Below are 27,390 nucleotides of genomic sequence, written 5' to 3' on the forward strand. Positions count from 1 at the left end.
AAGTTAACTTAAAATGCTGTATTTTAACCGTGCAGTGCGGGAATCAAATACAGAATTTTAAATCTCTTATTACCCTATCTAAAGCCCATTGATTGTATATAAAAATCAATGTAGTGGTGCCAGTAGATCTTTAATTGGTTTATACTACTTAAAAGTCACAGACCGCCATTTTCACCGACATAAATATAATATAGGTAGAATTATAGGATTTCTTTTGTGTACTGTGTATATGGCTTTGTCATATGTATGGGAAAGTCAAGGAGGTGGAATGAGTGCATTTTGTCACTGCTGTCATGTCTGGTTACGCAGGCGCAACGGAATTAAAGGTGTAGACTCCTATTTATGCCCAAAACTGTTATAATCTGCCAATCAGTTCACCACCACAAAGACAATAAGAAGCATGAATACATTTGTTTGCATACTTTTTTACATATTGCAAAGCCATGTTGCATGCATTAGGCCGACACTTATTTGTAGCGTATGAAGAATGTCATTGTTTATGTTTCCGACATGGTAACTTTGCACACCAATTCTCTAAATACACATATGTGCACTACTTGACGTAGCTTCAAATTATTTCCTACTTTTGCACACTGTTTTGACTTGAAGTTGGGGCACATCTTGAGCAATGGAATTACACTGGTCTGTCGCTTTAATTGCGCCTCCCCGCGCATGCTCACTTACAAATCCCCAGGATCTGCCTTAAATCACTCAGAAGACAACGCATCCTCAAGACAGCCGGACAGCGAAGCATATATTCCCTTTCTTAAATTAGCCACTCTAAGCTTCGCGATACCGCCCCCAATTTCAGTGTCGGTACGGAGCCGCCAGGCCGGGACAGAGACGGAGAGAGAGCCCTCGGCCATGGAAGCGCTCGGACCCGGTAAGAGGATGAAGCAAATAGCCCGTGTTGGGAGTGTGTATGCGCAAATGCATTGCTTTACTGGGGGCCGTGGTTGTAACCTGCTAGGCCTCGACGACACAGAAAAACAAACGATCATATCAGGGCCCAGTCCGTTTGACACATTAATACAATTAAGACATTATTGTGTCCGTAATTGTTCCGTGTAATACGCGTATGCTACGTGAAAAAACTAATAAGGGTCATCAAATTGGTTCATTTTTACAGTTTTGTTTTCTTTCTGGTGTCCGTGCTCGTGCTGAGAGGGTTGGACGGCATTGTGTGGGGGGATTTAACCAGGACGTTTCTTCCGTGTCGTGTGTTTACGCTGATCACGTCTGTTATACTCGGTTATCGATGGGTTTCTTTTGTATCAGAAAAGTATATTTCTTATTGAATGAGTGCCACCGATACGAATGATCAAGTCACATACCTCATAAACTGATACAATGAAATAACGTGGAAGTCTGTAGCTGCTAACGTTGCAAGCTAACTGACTCGTCTACGGACATTCGAGAGCTCGCTTCCCTATCCTAGCGATGTAACTAGCGAACAGGCTATGAAAAAAAACACAAACGTCACATTTTATTTTTTTGACAGCAAACAACTTATGTTTTGACTGATGAACACCAAACCATCACCGTTTCAGTGTTAACCTATTATTTTTACGCGCCACTGTTTCCTTGTTGCTTTGCTTGTGAAGTAGAAAAGACAACACGCGCTCGTGCATGCACAGAATGGAGCTTGGCCTGCCCTTTGAATGTAATGTATTTTTATCGATCTGTCTTGCAAGCTATAGCTGATGCGTACATCCGTACTCGATATAAAACAAAAGCATTTAAACATATCTATATTTAAAAAATGATAACACTGATGCAGTTTAGATATACAACTCTAAATCAGAGCTTTTGCTGGCAAACCGAGTGACACAATTTGCAGACAAAAATACTTGCAATGCGAATTACACTAACATTTGCTTTGGCAGTGTACTGATGTTGAGTACAATATAATCAGCCATTGATTGGTTTTGTAATCCAGGTGATTTACAGGTGACTATTACCCAGTCTCATGTCTCAATGTCATAATTGACTAATCCCCCCATTCCATAGTCTCTTCAACTTAATCCCCAAAATCATGCTATTGTACACAAGCTATGGCAGCCAATAGCAGTTCTCTCTACCCCCTCCAACTGATAGAAACAGACTTGACCTTATAACACATGCTTAGGTGAAATCCACATCTCAACTGCCAGGAGGTTTTACATCAGTTCATATACAAATTGTCAAATGCACTATTTGTGCGTTGCTATGGATTAAGCATCTGATAATGAATAAGATATACAAAGTATTGTGACTAGCAGAATCAGCCACAGCCCTGTGTGCATACCACAACCTCAAATTCTCTAATAATTGAGTGCACTTCCTTTTTGAAAACAAAATGCTTTCTTTGACAACATCTAGTCTCATTTGTGACTGAGTTGAAGAAGCCAATTTTAACAACTACATAGGCTTTACATAATGTAGCATCCTTGTTTTTTATGGCAGGTTTTGGTAAGCAGCCATGCAACAGCCTATGAACTACGACTGGTTCTTCATGAAACTGCCAAATCCTCTTGGCCATTTCTTACCAAACTAATTTAAATGGACAAAATAGAAATTCCCCTATCTGGGCGACAATGTATTTTGTGTGTCCATTCGAGGCAATAAAAGTCGCCCAGTTAATTTGTAACGTTCTTTGGCCTTCATTGATGCCTGAAAAAGATGTCTTGGTAGAAAATAAAAATGGGTTTTATGTTATGTCATGTAGGGGAATGGACACAGCCAATTTCAGAAGAACAAGAGGGTGAGTAGACAGTGGGTCAATGGGGGCCACAGGTTTATCTGGGTGGGGTTGCATGTCATCTTTTTTAACCTCAAGTTGAGAGGTACCAGTCGGACACCCTAGACCCCCTCAATGGGGGTTGGAGAGGAGGAGGAGGGGTACGTGCTGGTTTGTGGGAAAGGGAGGGGTCCTGGCATTCCACATGGTGACACACACTTACACTCTTCTCTCTATCTCTCCGTTGCTCTCTCTCTCTCTCTCTCTCTCTCTCTCTCTCTCTCTCTCTCTCTCTCTCTCCACTCAGTCTCGCTCTCTCTCTCCACTCAGTCGCTCTCTCTCTCCACTCAGTCGCTCACCACCTTACTAGTGTAGCAGCTGAGAGAGCTATATTTGGAACCCTCCCCACTCTGTTTTTGGTGAAAGTGGGTGACCAAACCTCACTGTGCTCCTTGTGAGTTGAGTCTCCCGAACTCAACCTGTAACTCATACATGTGTAAACGCTGGTGGGGGTCCCCCCGGGCTGTTGTCATAGGTCCTGTCGTTGTACTTCACAGGGGGTGTGAACAAGGGGCGGTGGGGGTTGGGTTGTCAAGGGGTGGATGAGGGCAAGCGAGGAACATGTTTTTAAGAAGCAGGGAGGGTCCCGGTTGTCCTTCTTTTGCACGTCGTTTGCTAACTGGAGCGTGTTGGTGCATCGGGTTCAGGACCCCCGCAGCCCCCTTGTCAGTTGACAAAAGCAGTGTGCACCCCCCCCCCCCCCCCCCCCCCCCCCCTCCTTCCATCATTTATCCTGTCATCATGAAGCGCCAAGGACTTCCCTTCTCTTAGTTTCTACAATATCTTAAATAAATGTGGCAGGGTACTTTATTGTGTGTAATTTAAATATATGTTTGCTAATGTTCCTCAAGTAGTAGCTTGTCAGTTAACAGACAGGATAAGTCTCTACTTTATCAGTGACTTCCAAGGTTCCTGAGAGACAGAGAACGAGAGGGTGTATGTAGAAAACAAATGTATTAAATACTGTAGAAATCATTGATATCAGTGGATTATTGTAAAGATGGGGTGGGGCATAGTAGCTGTAAGTGTGTGTGTAATGGTAATCCCAGTGTCTCTTCTGCCCCCCCCTCTCCCACTCGCTGTATCGGGTCCTGCTGCTGTCTGTCTCCTTCATACTGGCCTTTGTCTGGGTGCACCCCAATATACTCGTGGGTGGAGTTAGGGGTGGAGAGGCGGGTAATTGAGGGTCATTGTTTTGCTTTCCCCCTTGACCCTTTGTGGGTCACTGGGCAAAATGATAGAGGCCTCTAAATTGACGCGGGAAGGCGGCGCAGTGTGATTGGACAGATAACCATCGGATTTATTTGCATTAAAATCTCTTATCTTGTATTGATTTCCTCATCTAGCTAGTTTAGCCACCGTTATAAAAAAACAAAACATGACACACCGGCAATATTGTTTCTGTTTCTCATCCACTCTTTTTGCCTAAACTTAACAAATGTTTCTGTCACTGTTGCAGGCCCCCCTGCCCCCACCTCCCTCTTCCAGCCTCCCCGTCGACCCGGCATGGGCACGGTGGGGAAGCCCATCCGCCTCCTGGCCAACCACTTCCAGGTGCAGATTCCCAAGATTGATGTCTACCACTACGATATCGACATCAAGCCTGAGAAACGCCCTCGGAGGGTCAACCGGTAAGACGGTACTTGGCTGGCATAAACTCGCTTGTTCAAATGTTACAATTTCAAAGTGTCTCTCACCAATCCTTCTCTGGGCTTCCACAGGGAGGTGGTGGACACCATGGTACGGCACTTCAAGATGCAGATCTTTGGAGACCGCCAGCCGGGCTATGATGGGAAGAGGAACATGTACACGGCTCACCCCCTGCCCATAGGGAGAGACAGGGTGAGCACACACCATTGACTCAACACTACATCAACACAAGGACAGGGCTCACAGTGCGCCCATTTTACTTGCATATGCGAGTAAAAATATGTGTGTGCGAGCATGGAAAAGTATTTGGGCGCACGGGTGCGAGCGAGTTTGAACCGTAGACATACAGTCTATGTTTTTAACCTATTGCAGCTGTCAGTTACGTGAAAAGAGATGATGGAACCCGAAAGTGCTCAAACCATTATTTGCAACGGGAAACGTCTATTCCTCTTTTTTTGAGAGAGATTTCAACTACTAATCGTGACTTGGATAAACCTCATAGGCTGCGTCTTGCGATAGGCTACTGCATCTGTCCTGTGCTGTAACAGCCTGGCTAGCGATCGAGCTAGCTAATCTTCACACTGTGTGAACAAGCAAACTAAGCATACTAACGTCCAACACTACACATACCAAAATAAACAGGAGTTCAACAACAGAAACTTAGACAATGCTTCCGTCAACAAAATCAACCCCCCAACTGAGTCCCCTTCTGTCCTATCGCAAGCCATGCTGAAAACCCTAGAGCGACCCCACATGAACACCGGTGCGAATACGACATTTCCCGTTAATGAGTAGTTTGAAGCCATCCACCACAGACTACCTCATTCAGATCAGTATTGAGGCAGTGGAAGTGTTGAATGCCTCTAAATGTGCTGAAAACTTGCTGTCAGATGGAAAAAGATCAAGACTGAATGAATAAATAAATAACCAATCCTGTTTCCGGTCAATTTTGTGTAATTCATTCAATAGTCTAATAATGATGCAATGTTTAAACAGAAACTGACTGTGCCCCTAAATTTTTTCACTTGGGGGCACATGTGCTCCAGCAAAAAAAAGAGTTGGCTTAAAGCCTTGAAGGAGGAACCAATTTCACACTTGAAATCCTGTCCTAGTTTGGGGAAACTAGTTTGTATGTAAAAAAATAAATAAAAAGTCTCCAAGAAAGAACCACTTTCATCTGACATCAGGACATCCTATCTTCCTCTCTCTCCCTACCTTTCTCTCTCTCTCTCTCTCTCTCTCTCTCTCTCTCTCTCTCTCTCTCTCTCTCTCTCTCTCTCCCCCAGGTGGACCTGGAAGTGACCCTCCCTGGGGAGGGGAAGGACCAGACGTTCAAAGTGTCTCTGCAATGGGTGTCAGTGGTGAGCCTGCAGATGCTCTTGGATGCCCTGTCTGGACACCTGAACGAGGTCCCTGAGGACTCCGTGCAGGCCCTGGACGTCATCACACGCCACCTGCCTTCCATGAGGTACGAATACGCGTGACCGGGAGGTTTCACAAAACGGAAAACTCAATTTTATACATAGCGGGAATATACATCAGTGGTCTGTGTACGGAACGAGCCCTAAGCAGTGATGTGAACCTTCAAATGCAAGGCGTCCTCGATGTTGTTCACTACCTGGCTTTCATATGCAGACAGGGTGACTTTATTTTTTGTTGAGCTCTCTCATTTGAGCTGGCAGTTAAATGCACCAGTGGAATTGCTAAATGGCCATGAAGCCGGCATAGGAGAGCCAGCCAGCAGTGTGTTGCTCACACAAACACCAGAAGGCTTAGTTGAGTGACCAATGGACGATACAGCTTCAGAATTCAGACCTGAATCGTTAATTGGATCAGGCCCAGAAGTTAGTCAGCCAGTGATGTATTGAAGTTCCGCTCGGTCCATTTGGACACCTGCTCTGAGAGGCTGTGTCGTCTAACTTGGGTCCCCGGCACGTCTCTCTCCCTCCAGGTACACCCCAGTGGGCCGCTCCTTCTTCTCCCCCCCAGAGGGCTACTACCACCCCCTGGGCGGAGGCCGGGAGGTGTGGTTCGGCTTCCACCAGTCCGTCCGTCCTGCCATGTGGAACATGATGCTCAACATCGATGGTAAGACGAGCGTGTGTGTTTGTGAGGATGCAAACGGGTTCGGGGGCATTCCCATAGCCATATGTTGTGTATGCTAGTGATGGTTGATAACGATTGGCTGATGCTGTGTGGTCGTGACATGCATGCTCTTTTCCACCTCCTCCCCCTCCAGTTTCAGCCACAGCGTTTTACCGAGCCCAGCCAGTCATAGAGTTCATGTGCGAGGTCCTGGATATCCAAAACATCAACGAGCAGACCAAGCCACTCACCGACTCCCAACGCGTCAAGTTCACCAAGGAGATCCGAGGTGGGTGGGGACCTGCAGGTCAGACCAATGTTTAAGCCATGCTTCTACACAGACACACATACACATGCACACGCACACACTACTTACTGAAGGATGGATTGTCAATGAGCAAATGCTGCATGGTTACAGTGATTCTGGTGCAGCAGTTTTCATTCAAAATGCATACGATGTCTGTTTCACGTGTATGTACCAACCCCATGTCTGTTTGCAACCCCCTTTGTGAAGTATTTTTCTGTTTCTGTGTGTGTGTACGTACGCGTGTGTGTGTGTGAGCAGGTCTGAAAGTAGAGGTCACACACTGTGGCCAGATGAAGAGGAAATACCGCGTGTGCAATGTTACACGTCGCCCCGCCAGCCACCAAACGTAAGTTCTCTCGCTGTTTTAAACAACTTCAATTCCTCACACGCTTGCTGAATATTTAACCTACTAGCCCTAAAATATAAATAGACACCTTGTTGAAGAAATCCACAAGTCGTTACCATTACTGCAGGTTTGTGTTTTAAAGATTGGGAGCCTTATCAATATAGTCATGTATTTTCCCCCCCCATGTGCAGGTTCCCTCTGCAGCTAGAGAACGGCCAAGCCATGGAGTGCACAGTAGCACAGTACTTCAAGCAGAAGTACAGTCTGCAGCTCAAATACCCCCACCTACCCTGTCTGCAAGTAGGGCAGGAACAGAAGCACACTTATCTGCCCCTGGAGGTGAGGGTGGGGTGGGGTGTAGGGCAGGAACACACACACTTCCACATAAAACAGACACACTCATACATGCACAAGACAGCTACATGCATGCCCAGAATGCAACTCAGTTACCGTCATACCTAACATGTTTGGAAAGGTATCCTTGTTATGACAGCCGGGGCATATTAGTCATGCAATGTCCCTTTCTTCCAGGTTTGTAATATTGTGGCAGGGCAGCGCTGCATCAAGAAACTAACAGACAACCAGACGTCCACCATGATCAAAGCCACCGCTCGCTCCGCTCCCGACAGACAGGAAGAAATCAGCCGACTGGTGAGTGAGAGTGGCCTCTAAAAACCGTTGTGTAACTGCAACATAGGTTGGAAAAAGGTATAAATAGCCTAGTGTTTAAAACCTTCTACAAATGAACAGTCTAGGACGCTCTCAACTTTTCAATTGTTTTAAATAATAATTAGTAACCCTCCAACCTGTAACCACCGTCCTCCTGTCCCCTAGGTCAAAAGCAACAGCATGGTGGGTGGTCCCGACCCCTACCTGAAGGAGTTTGGAATCGTGGTCCACAACGACATGACGGAGGTGACAGGCCGTGTGCTCCCAGCGCCCATGCTGCAGTATGGGGGCCGGGTGAGCACTGACACTGGAAGGGACTGTGGCAGGGTGAGTACCAGGGGGGCTGGGGAGGTAGGGAAGCCGTGTGTGTTACTGGTCTGTTTCTAATGCTGAGAGCCTTTCTTAGCCTCCTTGGTTCCTCGTGTTGTAGTAGTTTTAAGTCAATTAGCCTTCCTTGTCTTTTATAAATAAAGCAAAGTAGAGGAGTAAGCGTTGAAAGACTCAAGATTCAAGCCCTTAATGCCTAATCATATCCTAGCTAGAACTAATCCCCATCTAGAGTACACCAGGACCCGTGTTCCTCATGCATCTCAACGTAGGAGTGTACTAGGAATGATCTTGTATCTTTTCAAATTAAATTAAACGGACCTCATCCCAGATAAGTAGTCTTAATCTGGGACGCACAATGAATACAGGGCCAAAGGTGATAGGATAGACCTAAGAAAATCCCACCTGATCTAAAGCATAGGTGAAGCTAACCCTGATCTAAACATAGGTGAAGCTGACCACCTCATGCCCTACTGGCAACCATGCTGATTCTTCCAATCCTGGGATGTGTTCTGGCTCATGGGTGAGGGGCTGGGGATCAGTTTGGGATTGACAATGTTCTTAGGATGGCCAAAAACTGAGCGGCCCAGCTAACACAAGGATTAGATCCTCTGTCACCAAAAGTATACATAAACACCATGTAGGAATCTTTAGAACTTTTATTATCTGAATCTCTTGAGTGTTTGTTGCATGTTGGGAAGTGGAGTATTATTGTTGTCCTCTGAAATGGGGCGGAAGCCGTCTGTGCACATGATGATAATCATTTGGTGAGATCTAGGCCTGTATTTGTGAAATACAGCCCCAGGAGAAAAGCAGCTATCATTTTAGTTTTCTTATTTAATACATACGGTCTCAGACATGCCGTCCTGCACTGCGTTCATGCTGTATATCATATATTCATACGCATTATACTTTTAATATATGGATAAAGTCAGGTGGCTGAGTGGTTAGGGAGTCAGGCTATTAATCAGAAGGTTGTTGGTTCGATTCCCGGCCATGCCAAATGACGTTGTGTCCTTGGGTAAGGCACTTCACCCTATTTGTCTTGGGGAGAATGTCCCTGCACTTGTAATTACTATAGGTCGCTCTGGGTAAGAGCGTCTGCTAAAATGAGTAAATGTAAATAATGACAAAGGCCGTATTCTTCAAGATGAATGTTTATTGCCATCATGACATTATCACAGGCCGTCAAAATGGCCCCTGAAGATTCAAATCATGTGTTCCTACTCAAAATGACGTGATACGGTCTTGAACAGCAGAAACGTACTCATTGGGATGTACAAGGAGGGTGTGTGTGGTACTATCTACTGTGTCGGCTGGTCAAACCGGGGGGTTCACTAAGAGTGTAGGGACTCTCTCCGCAGAATAAGACCGTGGCCACGCCCAACCAGGGCGTGTGGGACATGAGAGGGAAGCAGTTCTACGCTGGCATCGAGATCAAGGTGTGGGCTGTGGCCTGCTTCGCCCCGCAGAAACAGTGCAGAGAAGATCTGCTCAAGTGAGTTTCTCTAACCTAGCTGTCCACATCCTTTCATGCAGTTACAGCATTCTCTGATCTGTTCTGTCGGGCGCATCTCAATGCCCTCTGTTTTGGTCTTTTTGAGATACTTCTATTGAAGATTGATGATTCAAGAATGGTGACTTGATCTCCAGATGTTGATGGTTAAGAAAAGGCTTTTAAAGTTTCTCTTAACCCCCCCCCTGCCCTCACCCTCTCTCCAAGGAGTTTCACAGATCAGCTGCGTAAGATCTCTAAGGACGCTGGCATGCCCATCCAGGGCCAGCCCTGCTTCTGCAAGTACGCCCAGGGGGCAGACAGCGTGGAGCCCATGTTCAAACACCTCAAGATGTCCTATGTTGGCCTACAGCTCATTGTGGTCATCCTGCCCGGCAAAACACCTGTCTACGGTAAGAGAAAAGGACTGTTAGTTTCTGCTTGGCTTTCATCAGTTTCATTGTTGTGGTTCTATGATACTTAGAGAGGACTAGCCACTGCATACTTAATTATCACTTCATTGATCAGAAATTAAGAAATTGAACGTGACCTCTTTCTGTGTTTCTCTTTCTCTAGCGGAGGTGAAGCGTGTAGGAGACACTCTGCTGGGCATGGCCACCCAGTGTGTTCAGGTGAAGAATGTGGTGAAGACCTCCCCCCAGACCCTCTCCAACCTCTGCCTCAAGATCAACGCCAAACTGGGGGGCATCAACAACGTCCTCGTTCCCCATCAGAGGTGAGGGGGGGTGGCCGGCCCTCAGTTCTTTGCGAGGGGGGGGGGGGGGGGTGGGGGGGGGGGGGGGGGGGGGGGGGTCGGTCAAGTTGTACGAATCTTGAAGGAGCCAGCTGAGGCTAAGCTTACATTTTTATATCCACCGTCACACATCCATCTCCCCCCTCCACTTTTTCTCCAACTCCCTCTCGCTCTCTCTCCATCCGCCCACTCTCCTTCCCCCCCCCCCCAGGCCCTCCGTGTTCCAGCAGCCTGTCATCTTCCTGGGCGCTGACGTTACCCACCCCCCGGCGGGTGACGGTAAGAAGCCGTCCATCGCAGCGGTGGTGGGCAGCATGGATGGCCATCCCAGCCGCTACTGTGCCACCGTGCGGGTGCAAACCTCCCGCCAGGACCTGTCCCAGGAGCAGCTTTACAGTCAGGAAGTAGGCTGATTGGTTGATTAGTTAATTATCTGATTGGCTTTGGAGTTAATTGGTAGAATTTCGTCACACTCTGGCTCATGGCCAGGGGTCAACATGCACGCGTGCACGCCCACATGTTGACAGTCCCCATGTCCATACCAGGTGATCCAGGACCTGACCAACATGGTGAGAGAGCTGCTCATTCAGTTCTACAAGTCCACCCGCTTCAAGCCCACACGGATCATTTACTACCGAGGAGGAGTGTCGGAGGGCCAGATGAAACAGGTGGGCCGCCCCGAGGGTTCAGTCCTGGCGGGAGCACTACCACCCTGCTCTTCAGCTGGAGAATTGAACTGTTCCATTTGAATTCACCTGATCTGGCATTGGCTGAGCAGTTGGTGAACGCTGTACTATGATTCGTTGCTTGTGTCCAGGTGGCGTGGCCAGAGCTGATAGCCATCAGGAAGGCATGTATCAGTCTGGAGGAGGACTACAGACCGGGCATCACCTACATCGTGGTGCAGAAACGCCACCACACCCGCCTCTTCTGCTCCGACAAGGCTGAGAGAGTAAGTACTGGTGTCCCATTGGTCTCAAATGGCTATGAGTCCCAGGCTCATGTTGTTTTTGTTGTGAGAGCGGGTCTGAACATCTATCGCCCCCTACAGGTGGGCAAGAGTGGCAACGTTCCGGCCGGCACCACAGTGGACAGCACCATCACACACCCCTCTGAGTTTGACTTCTACCTGTGCAGCCATGCTGGGATCCAGGTGAGTGCAGGCCATACACATTCACAAACACACACACAGTGTGGGCACACGCACACCCATTACAGATGACTGATTTCAATCATGTGACAGTCATGAAATTGTTGAAATCTCTCCCCCCCCCACCCAGGGCACCAGCCGTCCCTCCCACTACCACGTCCTGTGGGACGACAACTGCTTCACGGCAGACGAGCTCCAGCTGCTCACCTACCAGCTGTGCCACACCTACGTCCGCTGCACGCGCTCCGTCTCCATCCCTGCGCCAGCCTACTACGCCCGGCTGGTGGCCTTCCGCGCCCGCTACCACCTGGTGGACAAGGACCACGACAGGTAAGCGGCCGACACGAGGTCTCGGAGGGAACGTTTTCAGATCCCCCCCCCCCCCCTCTCAACACATGGGAATGTAATGACACCATAGGCTGAACGTTTTGGGTAGGGTTGTTAATTTTGGTGTCTGTTTCCTGGTGTCGACTGAGTTTAAAACCAATCCCCTCTCTTCCCCCCCCTTCCCCCTCCAGTGCGGAGGGCAGCCATGTGTCAGGGCAGAGTAACGGCCGGGATCCCCAGGCCCTGGCCAAGGCTGTCCAGATTCACTATGACACCCAGCACACCATGTACTTCGCTTGAACCACACCAGCAGGGACAGCGCAACTTCCTCTCTATCCTCTCTCTCTCTGTCTCTGTTTTTTTGCCAGTCTCTCTCTCTCTCTCTTCCTTGCGTCTTGATCTGCACCTGAGCGACTAGAAGCCAGTGGAATTCGGCCTCGTTGTCCTCCCCATTTCCCACTCGGGGGTGGGAAACAAACGACGTTTGGCGTTCCCACAATCAAGTCGCCCTCTACCAGCAAAAGCAGGCAGTACAGGACCCGCCTGGGTCTCCACTGCGCAGAGTAAAATCCCCACACTTACACAGTTGAGCCATTTCTATTGAGTTAGCGATCATTTATTTTTGTTTTGAATGTCTATTTTTGTTTGTTTTTGTAATATACACTGAGCGCAGGGCGGACTGGCGCTAACCGCCAGGGCAGCTCTTTAGCTCTCCCAGCTAAGCAGGACTCTCTACTTTACCTCAAAGCCCTTTTGGGGCGAAATCTGTCACAAGGTCTTGGGTTGGGTTGTTGGGGCACTGCATGAGGATTGGGGTGGGGTGGGGGGTGGGGGTTGGGGTGGGAAAAGGGGCAGTGACCTTTTTAGACTATTTTTTTTCCTTTTTATGACCGTGTTTTAACCTTTTTTCTTTTTCGGTCTTTTACAAGCGAGGTGACCTGGGTGTCCACGCCCATTACTCTTCTTCTCCCATTTTAGCGAAAGAATACGTGTGTGTGTGGTGCGTTTGTGTTGTGTATATACGTGTGTGTGTGTTTTTCATGGCAGGCCACTGAATTGTAAAGGGAAATCAAGGAGATAACTGCTGTAAATGCCTCAGATTTGATGTTTTTATATTCACACATTACATATATAATATACATATAAATATTTACATCTCTAAAAGCAACAGATGAACTTTCCAGGCCTCTCTCTGAGGCTGGTGGGTGTATGTGTAGCAGTAGTAACCGTGGTCTGGCCTGTGTGTTTGGCCAGACATTGGGACCTGTTGAATGGCCGAGAGCTTTGCACAGACAGACAGAGCCGGTTAACTGGCCTTGACGTCTGTGTGAGGGGGTGGGGGGGAGAGCGGATCTGCTTGGTCCATACTTAACCCTCTGTTGGTGTGAGGAGGTGACGATGATCCTGGTTAGGGGAGTGGGGAGTAGCAGTAGCTTTTTTTTTTTTTGTATTTTTTTTATTTTATTTGTAAGGCGCTAGTCGTCTGGTTTTCAGTGGGGGAACGCAGGGGGGGAGGGCGAGGGTTTGGAAACACGAGGTCCGTTTTTTTTAGGTCTCCTTTGCCACACCGGCCAATTCATTGCACTGACCCAGCACACCAGGCGAAGCAACAGAGGGCACTCTCTCGAACCTTTATGCATTTATACATAAGAATCATCAAAACAGATTTGTAAGAGTTTAATATAAAATAATGTTCTGTGGCTATCTTAACTTGTTTAGAGCAGTAGTTTACCGTTGTTGACGTTCTTATCGTTGTTGTTGTTGAAGTTGTTGTTAGTACTATGATGGTAATTTTTTAATGTTTTATCAGAAAGGCAGCAGACCTGAAGGTTGATAGGAGATCAGGGCTAGGTTTTGGAGCTGCAGGACAGAGTTCAGGGTTTGGAGACTCCTGGACTTGGTAGCATTCTGGCCATGGTTTGGGCCCCAAGGTGTGTCAGGTTTGAACTCCCTCATCCTTCTCAGTTGTTCCATAGTGAGATCTGGTGTTAGTGGGAAGGTTTGATCGTGTTCTCCAGTCAGTACGGTAGAAGTAGGTCTCTGACGGGTACCCCGACTGGTCAAGCAGATGTTTGCCAGCGCACCCATGTAATGGGCAGTGTTGGCATCGGGGTGTCGGATTGAGGAGAAAGCGGTTGACAGTCTGAGCTGGTAGAAAACTTGGATTTGAGGGAGTTGAATGCTTCAGAGGTATGCAATAGGCAATGATTTTTTTTCTTTTTTTACCTACAAGAAATTTCTATAACTGTGTGTGTATGTGTGTATTTGAATAAGTATACCTATCTCTACTTATAGTGTTTTTTTTATTAATCTAAGAGGAAAAGGTTCAAACACAAGATATGAATTGACAGTAAGCATAAGCACTGCCCCCGTCTGGAACTACCAGTCACCTGGCCAGGTTCTATCATCGGTGCGGTTATCACCACTGTTATGATTGTTTTTATGGTTACGGTAGTGCAGGCAGGGCTACCTTGTACCTCTTCTCGTTACGGTTAGAGGCTGGGGGGGAGGGGCGGGGAATGAAAGGGAGGATGGGCGACGTACACGCCCCTGCAGGATGGAAAGCTCAGCAAAGAACCCGTTTGTAATAAACCACCCGTAAAGCAGCAGGTTTGCTATGAACGAGTTTGAGCCCACCTGCCTGCCGAGGGCGTGGGCGCTGGCCTATAGGAGAGGAGCAGTGCGAGGCCACCGGCCTATGAGAGGAAAGCATGGAATAGGTAACAGCCAGTAGCGGAGAAGTGTGGGGAGAGGGTTGGTCTTTAGGGGTGGGCACCGGCCGATCACAGAGATGCATGGGATGTGGGGATAAGGGGGGTAGGATCCAGGCTTTGCATGCAATACGTTTCGGATCAAAGCTCAGAAAAGGAAGTGCACTACTCTTCCCTTGGCGAGGGAGCTGTGGTGGTGGTTGGCTTGGTGCTCGGGTCCTGTTTCCCTTTTGGAGGGGTTTGGCTAGACTAGCGTTCTGTTACAGGAAGGGGTTCCTTTCCATGTTCCCTTGTTCACTCTTCACTTCATAAGAGCTGTGGGATTAGTTTGGTGCAAATATCAAGGTGGTAACAATTTAGACTATTGAGATCCGTGAAGAATGAATGAAAAGGAAAAATGTTCACATGAGGAGGAGCAACTTTTTCCAACGGAATGCTGTCTGTGTGGGGGTCCTAACTAGGGGGCAAGTATTGATGACTCCAGTTTTGAACATATTAACATTGCAAAGCAATATTAACCCAAATCCAGTTTTCGAATGCGGAAAAAAAGCTATAATTCTTCTTGTTGATGTGGCTGTTGGTCTGCTCTTGCTATTGCTACCGTTTGTATTCCTGTACTTGTTTTTTTGCTTGTATCAATCAGTGGGAATGTGCATTTGTGGACTTAGCTCGTTAGGGTCTTTTTTTATAGTTAACATTTTAGACTTTGCTCGTCTGCATGCCAGAGTATTGTCCTAAAAACTTGTTAGAATCATATTTATTAAAGAGAGAGAAAGAGAAAAAAAAATGAAGTCAGTTTTCTTGGTCAATGTATATTAATTTAGTAAGACTGTTTTTAGGCTAGCAATATTGTACCAGTCTCTCTAGACATATTTTAAAGATTCCTACACAAATGTCAGTAAAACCCGGAGGCATAAGCTGGCGGAAGCGAAGAGGTTAAGTCTTGACAGTGTGCCCAAGCTCAAACGAGGTACTTTCTTCAAATGTGGACCCGTCAAGACCCGACCCTTCGTTCCCGCCCAGGCCAGTCGTAACGTCCACTTGGGAGTTGAACGCCTGGCTTGTGCCCCTGCCAAGCCTCTCGGGGCTGTCCCGTCCGTGGTGCTGCCCAGGTGGCCACTCACAAGCGCACTTCCTCTCTGTGAGGCGGCCTTTGGCCCAAGGCGTCCACGGCAACGGGATTACCTCTTTTTAACCTTTTTAAAAGATCCATTCTTTTTCCGTGCCCCGATTGACAGAGAGCATGATTTATTTTTAAATTCCGCTTTGATATTATATCTCTACAGATTTGTTATTTGACATTGTGTAAGTTAATTTTTTTGGTTCCTTTTTCCGGTGTGTAGCTCTGCCGTTTTTTCTTTTTTTTCTTTGCTAGTGGTCTGAGCTGTCTGTGACTGTCCAATAGCAATAGAATGGTAGCCTGTCAGACCTGCTGGGGAGGGCGGGACCTCGTGGTCTGGCTCCTCCTACAAGGGGTGCCCAATCACTCGCTGTATTGCTATGCGACATGTTAAAAATATTTGTCTTTTTTTGTCTTTTTCTTTTTTTTAGCCTGCAGGGAATATTTGTGTTATTGTGCAAAGTAATAAATTGGTATTTTATGCCTATATCATAATCTGTTGGTGTGTTCTCTTTATTTCCTTATTGCCTGGTGGGCTTCCCAGTACACCATGTATAGGAATTACTTCACTCATCAGTGCCTCAACTTTACCTGTCTGGGGCACTAGGTGGCGCAGCATTGTTTACAGGAAACACAGGTCAGCTCGCAGATCAACTGGGGCACAATACCGGGGCAGGTAGAATCCCTCAAGACGTTCATCTATACTGATTCAAGAGTAGCAATTAGTCTAATCTAGTTTGTGAGAAAGGTCCCTATTCCCCTCATGTTAAGAGTAACTCTGTTCTGACTTGACTGTTGGTGGTGTTTGTCTGGTGTGACCAGACAAAACAGGTCAAATGGTCAGCTGATATAGCTGGCCTTCAGAGACAAATGCAGTAAATCAGGGATGTCCTCATGGGTGAATTATTGACCAGCATGACGTATGTTTGTCTGGTCTTCTGTGACACCATCTATACCACCGGCCTGGGTGAAGGGGGTTGTGCTAAAAATAAAATAAATAAAAAGGCTTTAGGCCCACTGTCCTGTTGGCTGAATTATCTCAGTATCAACGTTTCTATCACCAATTCTAATCTTTTTATATTCTATAATTGTTGCACAATTCCCCATACATGGCAGTGTTTTCCACGTGTCAAACAGGCAAATATCTTCTGTTCACTTACAATGGGCAGCCATCATTACCTTCTGTGACTCCCCCACCCCCTTCTCTCTTTGTGGATCATCTCCAGCTCCTCTCCCGTTTCCTGTGTCCCGTCCTGTTGTCATGACTACCGTTGCTAGGGAGAGGAGGCCACATGAGAAAGGAAACTCAAACTGGAGATCCTGTTGCCATAATATTTAATTCATCAGCACACATGCAGTAAGGCTGAATGAGATGTGACAGAAAAGGACAGAAAGACAACTGGGAGGTTAGAGTGAAACATTCTGGATATTAACAGGACACATCCACTAATTGTTCAAGTGACTGTTGAAGGAAAAGAAGTAAATGGGAATAATGTAACCATGACTGGGCCCTAAATATTGACATTGAGTTTGGACAAACATCTTATGGTCTAACATATTTTATTATTACCCTATTTCTTAAAAATAGTTATCGTCAATGGGTTCCATAAGCTATGTTATTGGCGTGGCACAGTTCTCCATAACCTCTAACAATGGAAGTGGGCTTGAAAGTACCTGGTCTGTATTTGTGGATGGTGTTCAGCTTTGTTGCCAGAGGTCATTCTGCTAACCCCAACTCCCCACAAACAAAACTCACTCCATCTAGCCCCCCTTTTTTTAAACCGTGTCTCTCTTTCAACACAGACCCCAGACAAAAAGGACGAAAGGTGAATTTTTGGAACGTTCATTTTTAACATTGGCGTGAAGCAGGGTCTAAAGGCCCATTGTAGAGGCCCCCTAGATGGTCTTTGTGTTAGCAGGTCCACCTACAGACACCACTCTCACGCCCAGCTCCCTCCCACCTCTGTTCTCATCCTCTCCCCATCTCTTGTTCACTCTTTTCAAGCACGGTGCCGCTGAGCTCACACAGGTTGTTCTTTAACTGATGATGGGCAGTCGACTCTGCTTACCGCCTAGTCTGACTAAGAGGCCTTGCCTACCATCTATACTCTAAAAAGAAGCGGACTGACCTATTTGGGGTTTGCGTAAGAGACGGGGGGAGGGCAGATCCTGTGCTGAGCCTGAAGTGGCCTTCCCTAGGCTCAGGGCCCATTGTTGCTGGGCGTAACAAGGAGACACTTCACCACGCTCCAGCATTTGACGAGGTCTCCCTCTTCTTTTTACGTTTTGCTGGACTGAGGGAGAGAAATATCTCTGAAAAACACAACAATTATAAGAAAAACGTGATCACCGACCGTGTGGCCGGGCAACGGCAGGAAACTCATTTATTTTGCATATTTTTTGGAGCTGAGCTGAACAAAGACAGGATTTCATTTCCTTCATTGAATATATTTGTTGGCTTGACGTAAACATTTTATTTTTATATATAGATATTATAGATTTTTGGGGCTTTATTTATGTGATGTGGACTTCTTTATCCCCACTTCGTCTACTGTAGACTGTTATGTTTATGTTTTTGCTGCCTAAAAGTGACAGGACACAGCATCACTAGCTGCCCTGACAGGCAGTATCAGGTTGTACTGGCCTCACACATCTAAGTAAGACTACACCCTTCGTTGGGAGTAATAGAGACCAGCTACCTCGTAATCAGAACTTTGGAGACTGAGTTCAGGATCAGAACCAAGGACCTAGACCGTTCCATCCCCAACCCACTGGACCGATTGGCGCCTTTCTGAAGCTAATTAATCAATCCAGGATTGGTGCGCTGCCACAAGTGGCTGCTCTGCTATTGGCTACTCAATTATTCACAAGTTCAATGCGGAGAGAGAGAAAGGGGAGAAAGTAAGTGAGACGAGGAGCGACGGATGTTGAGAGGAGAAAAAAGGAGGATCTTTGGAAAAGGGAGAAAGACTAGGACTGGAAAATCTGTAAAGTTCAAAACACAGAACTAGATGTTGAAGAGAAAAACAAATCCAAAAGACGCTTGAGAAGAGAAGGTGGTTGAAGACAGACAGGTGATCCTAACAGAGGAAAACAGAAAAACAGGACACAGAGGAGAGGAAGAATTGAATTGAATCAAATCTGATCTGGGTGCTTCCTTAGACCAAAGACAACCGCAGCCATGGTCAACACAGGTATGCAGCTGATCAGCTTCACATGTGCGGTGACAGGCTGGATCATGGCCATCGCTGTGACGGCGTTGCCCCAGTGGAAGGTCTCGGCCTTCATTGGCAGCAACATTCTGACATCCGAGATCAAGTGGGAGGGCATCTGGATGAACTGCATCTACCAGACCACGGGCCACATGCAGTGTAAGACCTACGACTCCATGCTGGCCCTGCCTCCAGACATCCAGGCCGCGCGCGCCCTGATGTGCGTGGCCATCTTCCTCGGTTGGCTGTCCTGTACCGTGTCCTGCTGTGGCATGAAGTGCACCACCTGCGCAGGTGACGACCGTCGCGCCAAGGCGGGCATCGCGCTATCTGGCGGAGTCCTGTTCATCGTCACAGGCCTGTGTGTCCTAGTGCCCGTCTCCTGGACTGCCAACACGGTGGTCCAGGACTTTTACAACCCCAACGTGCCCACTATGCACAAGCGAGAGCTTGGCCAGGCCATCTACCTGGGCTGGGCATCGGCGGTAATCCTTATGATCAGCGGGGCGGTGCTGAGCAGCACCTGCCCCCACATGGAGAGGGGAGCGGGGGGGTACCACCGGGGGTATATGGGCCGGAGCTTTGCTAACTCACGGCCCTCGGCGCCGGAGCCTCCTAAGCCCATCTCCTCAAACAGCCTTCCCCTGAAGGAGTATGTGTAGACTGCTGAGTGTGGGCGATTTGGCGGGAATGTTACACACGGCAAAGATGGGGTGACTCATGAAAAAGACTTGTATAGGAAGACAGGACTGTGTATGTATGTCAGGAGGGTGGGAGGGTAGAGGAAGTGGTGACTTGAAGGGCTTGAAGTGAAGCAAGGGATATAGAACTCAGTTACTCTCTTGGTTTGATGGATTTAGATTGACGTTTATGCTGGATGTATTTATTCAATGTAAGTTATTGTTTGTATGTATATACATCTTTTTCTGATTGTATTTAATGCACTAAAATATAGTGGTAGTGCCTGAGTTGAATATTTTCTAAGAATTCCTCAGTTCTTTGACAAGCCTTTGACGAGAGCCTCCATGCACTCTAGGTCTGTCAACAGACACACTGTATACCTGTGACTTTGTGGTGAGGAGTGGAGTGGTGTTCTTGCACAATTGTCCTCATATAACCATTTCATGTTTGGGTTTGAATACGTTCACGCAATTGTAAACAAATAAACTGATTTGTAAAAGGATGCTTTAATAAATACGTTGTCATGATTTGGTCATGAAAAATCTTAATTTGTTGTTTCATTTTGTTCTTTGCTCATTGAGTCCAATAGTACACACTGTCCATTTGCTGTAGACCAGTTGGCCATCCGATAAACTGTAGTCCCAATAGTCCAATATAGTTAATTTACAATCAAGTCCTCTTCTCATTGGGCTTCAACAAAGAAAGATACTTTAAACAATGTATCTGTAAAGGAGACAGAACACAATGAGAATACACTTTGAGGCAAGGCCTTTATTTTGAGAGTATAAAGAGAATGACTACAAATCCTGGATGTGTGGCTGTTATTGGTAGACCGTCTCACCTGATATGCTGTCTTGTCCATGGGGTGAGTCAAAAGACTCCCATCTCTTAGCAGCAGTTTCCAGAAGAGAGAATTGATTTGGTTTAAGCGTCTGTAACAGGACCTTCCTCCTCAGGAATCTGTACGCATTGCTGAAGAAAGAGTACTCTCAAATTCTACATTTGTGTATGAGTGTGTGAATAAAAATTAAGTTGAGTTACATATGAGTAGCCTATGTGTCCGTAACTGACAGTAGACACTGAAAGGATACTGCTGGCGATAGTAGCGTTCGGCATCCTGCAGCCACTCCAGCATATCACAGATGGATGGAGCTGTAGCTGATCTTTGGCAGCAGGTAGCTATGTCCAGACTGTCTGAGTTCTGCTCGTACAACTGGAAAGCACCAGATACCTGGTTACTGAAAGAATCTCTCACAGACTGGAGCAGAGACCTGTAACAAAAATCCAAAACAAAAAAACAATTACATGATGCGTAGAACTTAAACGAGCTGGATGTGGAATAAGTCCATAGATTCTGCTGAATCAACAATGGTCAGCAAGCATCTTACATTTTCTCAGACAGTTTCCCCAAAACGATATCCACTGCCTGTACGAGTTTATAATGCAGACGCTCTTGCAGGTCAGGAAAGTTGTGAAGAGTTGTGTTGGTGATGTTGATATTTTGGAGAGCCCGCAGTTGTTCTGCTAAGTTACCGAGTGAAACCATCAAAGGAGTGCATTCATACAGCACGGAGTTCAATATTTTCTGATTGTTCTGCAAGCTTTGAAAACACTTTTTCAATACTTGCTGAAGTGATAGCAATGCAGGCTTCGACATGATGAAAACGATCCTCCAGTACAAGAATCATTTATTGGAATAATTATGTTACAATGCTATATTTGTGTCGTCGTATACACAATTGAATTTGACATTAAAACTGCAAAAACGTGGTTAAAATCACACAATTCTACACATTGTTCTACGTTCCTCGAGGTTCCCATAGAATTGAGCTTGGTTTCCGGCCACATATTTTGACGTTTAGTGGAACTATTGGCTACTGTGGGTTTCGTAGTGACGTTGGGAGATCCAGTGTCCTCATTGGCTGATTTCTCTTCCGACGGTGTAAATTTGAAAATACTTTGTGGAAAGAGAGGGAGAACAACTGATTAAGCTTTCCAGCTAACTCGGAATACAAATAATAATCAGGTAATTCATTTATCCAAATAACGTGTACTAACATTGTATTGCCTTTATAAATGCATGCAAGAACAGCTCAGAAGCCAACATCTAAAATAGCCGTTAGCAATCGTTTTTAGTCTAACGACGAGTTGTCAGAATGGCGAGCTAGCTAGCTACAGTATAGCTAGTCCAGCCCTTGCTGCACTAGTAACGAGATAGCTAGACAAGACAATCTCGCCACTGTTCATCAAATGCTTCCAGCTAGTACTTCAGTGCTAGCAATTTAGCTACAGCGTTCATCTTTTGTTGGCTTCCTATTCTCAGCCACCATGGCACCAAGAAAAAAGACCTCGAAACAACGCAAAAACAACCCGAAAATTGACAAGTTGGAAGCTTTCCTCGAGGATTTCGACTGCGAGGGTATGTTACTGGTCCAGAGTTCCCTCTCATGGGCCTTGAAAGTCCTTATTGTGAAATCTGAAAACATTGGAAGCTTTTGAAAAGGCATTGCTTCATGGTTTATTGAGTTCCATAAAAATAAATGTCTGATTAATCCTCCTTCTGGTATTGTGTTCAAAGTCAAACAATTGATCTGCTAGGTAATGTGTAATTCATCAATAACTAGTATAAATACTTTAATGTTTGATGTACCTTAGACCACATTTAATTTACAATGATTTGGTTGTACAATGTTGAAATTGTTTTAGTTTAAAAAGGCACAAATCATCTATTTTATTTCTTATGAATCCTAATAAACATGATGAACAGAACAGGTTTATTAGACCATGAGAGGTTGATGATGAACAAAATAGGTCGCATAATATTCCCAAGCACTTGTCTCCCTTGTTGGTCATGTCAGTAATGATCTTTTCTATAGGCTGTGGTATAAAAAGCATTAGCATTTCATGTACATTTTCCTATCTTAAGTTATGAGTAATATTTTGTGTTTTTATTTATAAGAAGTGATGTGATGTATACAGTTCAGTTCATATCTTTGCCACTGTACAGTTGAATTCAAGTCAGTACGGCACAAAACAAATCCTGCTTGATAGCGTACACCAGCTAGTGCTAAGTACTACAGCTGTGTGACTTGTCTATAGATTTTTAAGAATTAAACTTGCTGCAACTAAATGTTGTAATTGTTTACAGTGAAAACGGTTGTCGAGAGACTGAAGGAGAAGAGAAATCACCTGCTTAAAGATGCAGACAACTGCTACAACATGGCCCTGATCAAGCTACCTACAGCTGTGAGGCGGATTAACTGGTTGGAACATTGCAGTAAGTTATAAACCAGTAAGATAGATGATTTAAGTAGCTGCCATTGTGGTCACTGCTCAGTGAAATGTATAGAGGGAATGAAAGCAGTAATTGAGTTCCATTTCTTTCACACAGGAGTATTGAAAGTCTTTTAACCACATGTTTTCTCCTGGGTGCTTTTAGAAATGGATAAGCCCAAATCCCCAGTCATAGAGGAGTCCAAGGTAAGCTTTCTCAGAATTCGTATTCATGTCATTGCGCACACATTCCTGCTCCCATGGTTTCCTAGCGAGTGCACTTGACCTCACCTCAGTATCAGTCCCAGTTCTCATGTCTTGTCCCCTCCCACAGAAAGAGGAAGTGGCTGCCAAGGTGGAGAGTGTCCTGGCTGAGGTCCACACCCTGGCCACCAAAACGGTCAAGAAGTGTAAGTCAGTTGGTCCAGCGCACATTGTGTTCATCAACAATTCCAATAATAATACTAATTGTACTGTGCCTTTCTTGCACTCAAAGCGATATAGTACAGTAAATAAAGTTACAATCATAAAAAGTTTTTATTCTAAACGTATCCCTTCTCCACTAATGTCATATCATCATCTTTCTTTACCTCTTCTTCTTTCTTCCATCTTTTCAGCCTCCAAGAAGAAGGGTGGAATGAGCTCAGAGGATGAGGAGAACACAGTCCCCAGCACTGTAAAGAGGGTAAGTCTTACCTAGCTCATTCATGACCTAAAGTATGGAAACACTGAGATATCAGCATGTGAGAGAGACATCACTGTCCGCATGTGTTGAATGTACTGTACCTCCTCCTTACAATCCAACATTCAACAAAACAAGAAATAACGTTCACCTTTTCTTCTGTTACAGGGAAGAACCAAGAAGCCCCCCACTACGTCCAAGAAGGCCAAAGCTCTGTCAGCCAGCAAGCAGAACACCTCCGTCACAAGGTAAGACCTCCTTCAAAGCTCACCTGGATTCACATTTCATTTGACATGACCTATCTGTTCTGTATTGTTCTAGTCTGGACACCGTATTCAACCTCTTTACCTCTGGTATTTTGAGCCCTAGAATGTTGCAAGGCCAGAGACACTTAGGGTTACTCATCCCCAACTGGAGGACTGTTTTGGAATCAACTCATTATCTGACTCCCTTTGACTGTTTTACTGTTACCTGTAATCTTGAGAACTATATAGTCCATGAAATAAGCTAAGGTAGCTGAGAATAGTTTCTATGCTTGATACGGGCATTAGTCTTAATGTAAGCATGTAAACGGCTGTTCAACCAATACTAAGTGTATGGAGTAGCCTTAGTATTGGTAGTCTATGGTAGCTATGGAGTAGCCTTAGTAGCCCCCTCCCCCATCAGCATTATGAATAAAGATGCAAAGTCGGGTACCCTTAATTCAGCGCTACAAAGTTCTGTGCTAATGTGTCTCTGTCTGTGTTAAGGTCCAGTAGGCGGCCTCTGGTCACGCCTGCTAGGAGCATGCTGGACTGTTCTCTCATGGGCCCCACCCCTCTCGTCACCCCACGCTTCGACCCCAGGTAAAGCTGCTTCTGCAGTCACTCCGTCGCTCGCCAGTATTGCTTCCATCCTCATGTAAACTTTCTAATAGGTATCCCTAATGGTCAAGGATAAGGCCCATCAAGCCTTAATGTGTCATTCAAATAACAACCAGTTATGTGGGGTCTAGAGCAGAGGTCTTCCACCCTGGTCCTCAGGGACCCCCTACCCTACATGTTTTAGATGTTTCCCTGCTGCATTCATTTGAATCAGGTGTGTTGGAGCAGGGAAACATCTAAAACGTGCAGGGCAGGGGGTCCCTGAGGACCAGGTTGGAAGACCCCTGTTCTAGAGGACTCAACCGTGGCTTGATTCCTTTTGGCCAAGATTAGCACCTTGAGTAAGAGGACTTCCTGTTTCCGTCCAGGTTGCCCAAAACCCCGGCAGTGCGGATCCCCCGCCACAAGGAGAGGGTGTACAGCATATCTGTCAACGGCTCGCCCGTCGCCGCGGGGGGCGAGGAAATCGTCATTAACGTCCCAATCGGGAATGGAGAGGTGAGTGTCCAGCACTCTGGACACAAGTTCAGCCCAGCTTATCAGCACAAGCACCGGAACACTTCCAGCACACAGAGTGTCATCATGACCTGTTCCATGACTCTCTCTGTCTGTGTGTGTCCAGTCTATTCAGCTTCTGGCCAGTCAGATGGACACAGTAGATCTGAGTCAGCTGGACGAGACGGCCATACACAGTATCCGTCTGCTGCAGGTACACCCTTTCTATGTTTCTACAGGACAGTCCTTCATGTTCAGTGATGTCTCAAGTGAGCACACACATGGGTTCTTTGACTGGAGGTTAAATTCTGATGAAGTCAGGCTCATCTTTTTGTTGTTCTTTCTTTCCAGAACCGCCTCACATCACTGTGTGGACCCTCTGTTTAACCAACCACCTGCCCCGGTTGCTTTTATACAAGCCTTATTGGTTGAAGATTTTAATTCCCCCCCCCCCCCCCCCCCCCCCCCCCCCCAGAGATTTTTGAATCCTTCACGTTCTTTTCCATATACATATTTCCTATCTTTGTATCTCATGTAATTCTTAAGTTACATTTGTAGATATCTGACCTGCATCATGATGTTTTATTTGTTCTTATGCTGTTTTAGTGAAAGGGAATGTGGTTTGTAAGACTTTTTAGAACACGGGTAAATAGTTTAACTCGTCTAGATGATTTGGTCTGTGGGAGACACACACAGATGGATGTCACTTGGCAACTGCATGCGTAAAAAGAAATTCAGTCTTCTTTATGGTGACGCTTTTATTCTCTTTAGGTGTACTTTTGTAAATAAATCTCAATCACATCTCAGCTAAGAGTCCAGTTACAGTAAGACTTTAAAGTACTTTTATTGGTTGATCACATGGAAAGCTGTACTTGGGAGTTTTTCAGTCATGCTTTATAATATTTACCATACTACGTTCATTGCAAAGCTTTCTAATCTTGGTCCTGGTCTTTGTCAAGACACAATTTGTTCCTTGTTTTCTGTAAATATTCATTATAGTTTAATACATTTTGTTGGACCTGGCCTGGCTGTTTTTATATTGAAAGAATGCCTTTCTTCCTTTACACCATACACAGATATTATGTCATTTGTTATAATATACACATGAGAATATAATGATATATTCTCATGTGTATATTATAACAAATGACATAAGCCGTATATTGTAACGATGGTTTAAGTATTGGGTAACCTCTGGACCTGTCATGCTTACTGTTGGTGTCTGGTCTGGCTTCCAGAGAAAGCAGGCTGGTACCCGTTTCCTCCACTAGATGGCAGTGTGTCATCACTTAAGAGCACCATAAAACCCAGTACTTGTGTGGAACCTTTTGTGTCCCGTTTTCTCTCACATCGCTGATGAGCGATGATGACTCTCAAAACAGAAATACCCACTTCAGACTTGAACATGTGACCAATGTCTCTTTCTCTGTTGTCATCTTAACAACTAAAGCCCAATAGCGTTTGGCATAAATTGACCAATTCCCAGATCCCTAAGTGTAGTGGCTGTAATAAAAAAAAGGAAGTGGATGGTGGCTAACACAAACATAACCCAATTGAAGTTTGTAAAGCTTGTTTTGAGTGCCAAGTGTGTCAAGGTTTTGTCTACACCGTTCAGGAAATGAGAATTGGCTCCTACTTTTCATAATGGTGTTAAATGGGGGGGATGGGGGGGGGGGGCATTCAAAGTCCCATTCTATTAAGTCTGAAAATAAACTGGTAGCCATAAACCTGTTTTCCCAAGATCGAACGAATGGATACTCCGCCGCAAGTTCTTATGCAACTTCCTCTTTGTCTTTCTGACTTTATAAGTGGTGTAGGTCATGTGGCCTTCTCTGGCAGAAATTAAAGCCTGCTCATTCGGAGCTCCAGAGGAAGGAGGGCGGGGTCAAAGCAGCGCTGACGGTCATGGAAATGCCACTCCCCCCCCACACACACCTCAACTCCCCCCTTCCTTCATTATCATATATCCCCTGTGTTGGGGGGGCTCACCCCGCCCATTCAGCCCTCTGCATTTGTATCCCATTTAAACCCCCCATTGTGGTGTCTTGCTGTGCAAACTGTGCCAGTGGTAGAATCTAATTCAGAGGCACGGCAGATGTTGCGGTCAGCCACGCGTGCAGTTCAACTCCCTCGTTAGCGAAGCCCAGAGCCCACACACCTGTTTTACTCTGCAGATTCCTACTCCCTCCTCCCCACGTTCAAACGCCCCCCCGTTTGCCAGATTGCCTAGAATTTTTTGGGGGGTGTGTGTGAACCCCCCCCCCCCCCCCGCCATTTTGCACGCATGGCTTGGTCTTCAGCAAGTGGCGTGTAAGAGGAGGTTGCTGAGTGGAGACAGGTGCTGCATGGATGGGGCGTGTCTGGAGGTCACACTGTGGTCCTGGTACATAAATCACACAGAGAGACTGGCTGTGGCACTGGCAGCGAGGCGGGGGAGGTGACAGGGAGGAGAGGGGCTCAAGCT

General features: G+C 46.2%; 4 protein-coding genes across 9 annotated transcripts; 3 read left to right on the forward strand and 1 right to left on the reverse strand.

Moving 5' to 3' along the window:
• The first annotated feature begins 696 nt into the window (after nucleotides 1–696).
• On the forward strand, nucleotides 697–16,215 carry ago4 (argonaute RISC component 4). Of its 6 annotated transcripts, none has more exons than XM_047018955.1 (20): nucleotides 697–883; nucleotides 2,708–2,743; nucleotides 4,239–4,410; nucleotides 4,501–4,621; nucleotides 5,716–5,897; nucleotides 6,381–6,517; nucleotides 6,669–6,821; nucleotides 7,080–7,167; nucleotides 7,359–7,506; nucleotides 7,699–7,818; nucleotides 8,002–8,163; nucleotides 9,513–9,661; nucleotides 9,887–10,071; nucleotides 10,235–10,394; nucleotides 10,624–10,816; nucleotides 10,958–11,080; nucleotides 11,230–11,364; nucleotides 11,464–11,565; nucleotides 11,693–11,892; nucleotides 12,081–16,215. In XM_047018955.1, exons 1-20 carry the CDS (start codon nucleotides 865–867, stop codon nucleotides 12,187–12,189), a joined length of 2,694 nt encoding a protein of 897 aa, XP_046874911.1. In that variant the 5' UTR covers nucleotides 697–864; the 3' UTR covers nucleotides 12,190–16,215. The 6 variants fall into 6 exon arrangements, with proteins under 6 accessions (XP_046874911.1, XP_046874913.1, XP_046874914.1 ...); XM_047018957.1 differs by having other exon boundaries at nucleotides 9,528–9,661; XM_047018958.1 differs by having other exon boundaries at nucleotides 6,669–6,803.
• A 2,606-nt stretch (nucleotides 16,216–18,821) lies between these two features.
• On the forward strand, nucleotides 18,822–19,669 carry cldn35 (claudin 35). The gene has a single exon (XM_047019493.1). It carries the CDS (start codon nucleotides 18,902–18,904, stop codon nucleotides 19,592–19,594), a length of 693 nt encoding a protein of 230 aa, XP_046875449.1. The 5' UTR covers nucleotides 18,822–18,901; the 3' UTR covers nucleotides 19,595–19,669.
• Nucleotides 19,670–19,982: 313 nt separating this feature from the next.
• On the reverse strand, nucleotides 19,983–21,466 carry c19h1orf109 (c19h1orf109 homolog (H. sapiens)). Its single transcript, XM_047019405.1, has 4 exons — nucleotides 21,002–21,466; nucleotides 20,705–20,884; nucleotides 20,455–20,573; nucleotides 19,983–20,336 (listed from the first exon to the last, which is right to left on the reverse strand). The coding sequence occupies exons 1-4, from the start codon at nucleotides 21,268–21,270 to the stop codon at nucleotides 20,296–20,298; spliced, it is 609 nt and encodes a 202-aa protein (XP_046875361.1). The 5' UTR covers nucleotides 21,271–21,466; the 3' UTR covers nucleotides 19,983–20,295.
• Nucleotides 21,467–21,548: 82 nt separating this feature from the next.
• On the forward strand, nucleotides 21,549–25,949 carry cdca8 (cell division cycle associated 8). The gene is made up of 11 exons (XM_047019325.1): nucleotides 21,549–21,639; nucleotides 21,937–22,032; nucleotides 22,762–22,890; nucleotides 23,053–23,093; nucleotides 23,221–23,296; nucleotides 23,504–23,571; nucleotides 23,737–23,816; nucleotides 24,318–24,413; nucleotides 24,800–24,929; nucleotides 25,054–25,140; nucleotides 25,278–25,949. Exons 2-11 carry the CDS (start codon nucleotides 21,942–21,944, stop codon nucleotides 25,311–25,313), a joined length of 834 nt encoding a protein of 277 aa, XP_046875281.1. The 5' UTR covers nucleotides 21,549–21,639; nucleotides 21,937–21,941; the 3' UTR covers nucleotides 25,314–25,949.
• Nucleotides 25,950–27,390: the final 1,441 nt, after the last annotated feature.

This window comes from Hypomesus transpacificus, chromosome 4 (genome assembly GCF_021917145.1).
Source record: "Hypomesus transpacificus isolate Combined female chromosome 4, fHypTra1, whole genome shotgun sequence".
Taxonomy (NCBI): Eukaryota; Metazoa; Chordata; class Actinopteri; order Osmeriformes; family Osmeridae; genus Hypomesus; species Hypomesus transpacificus.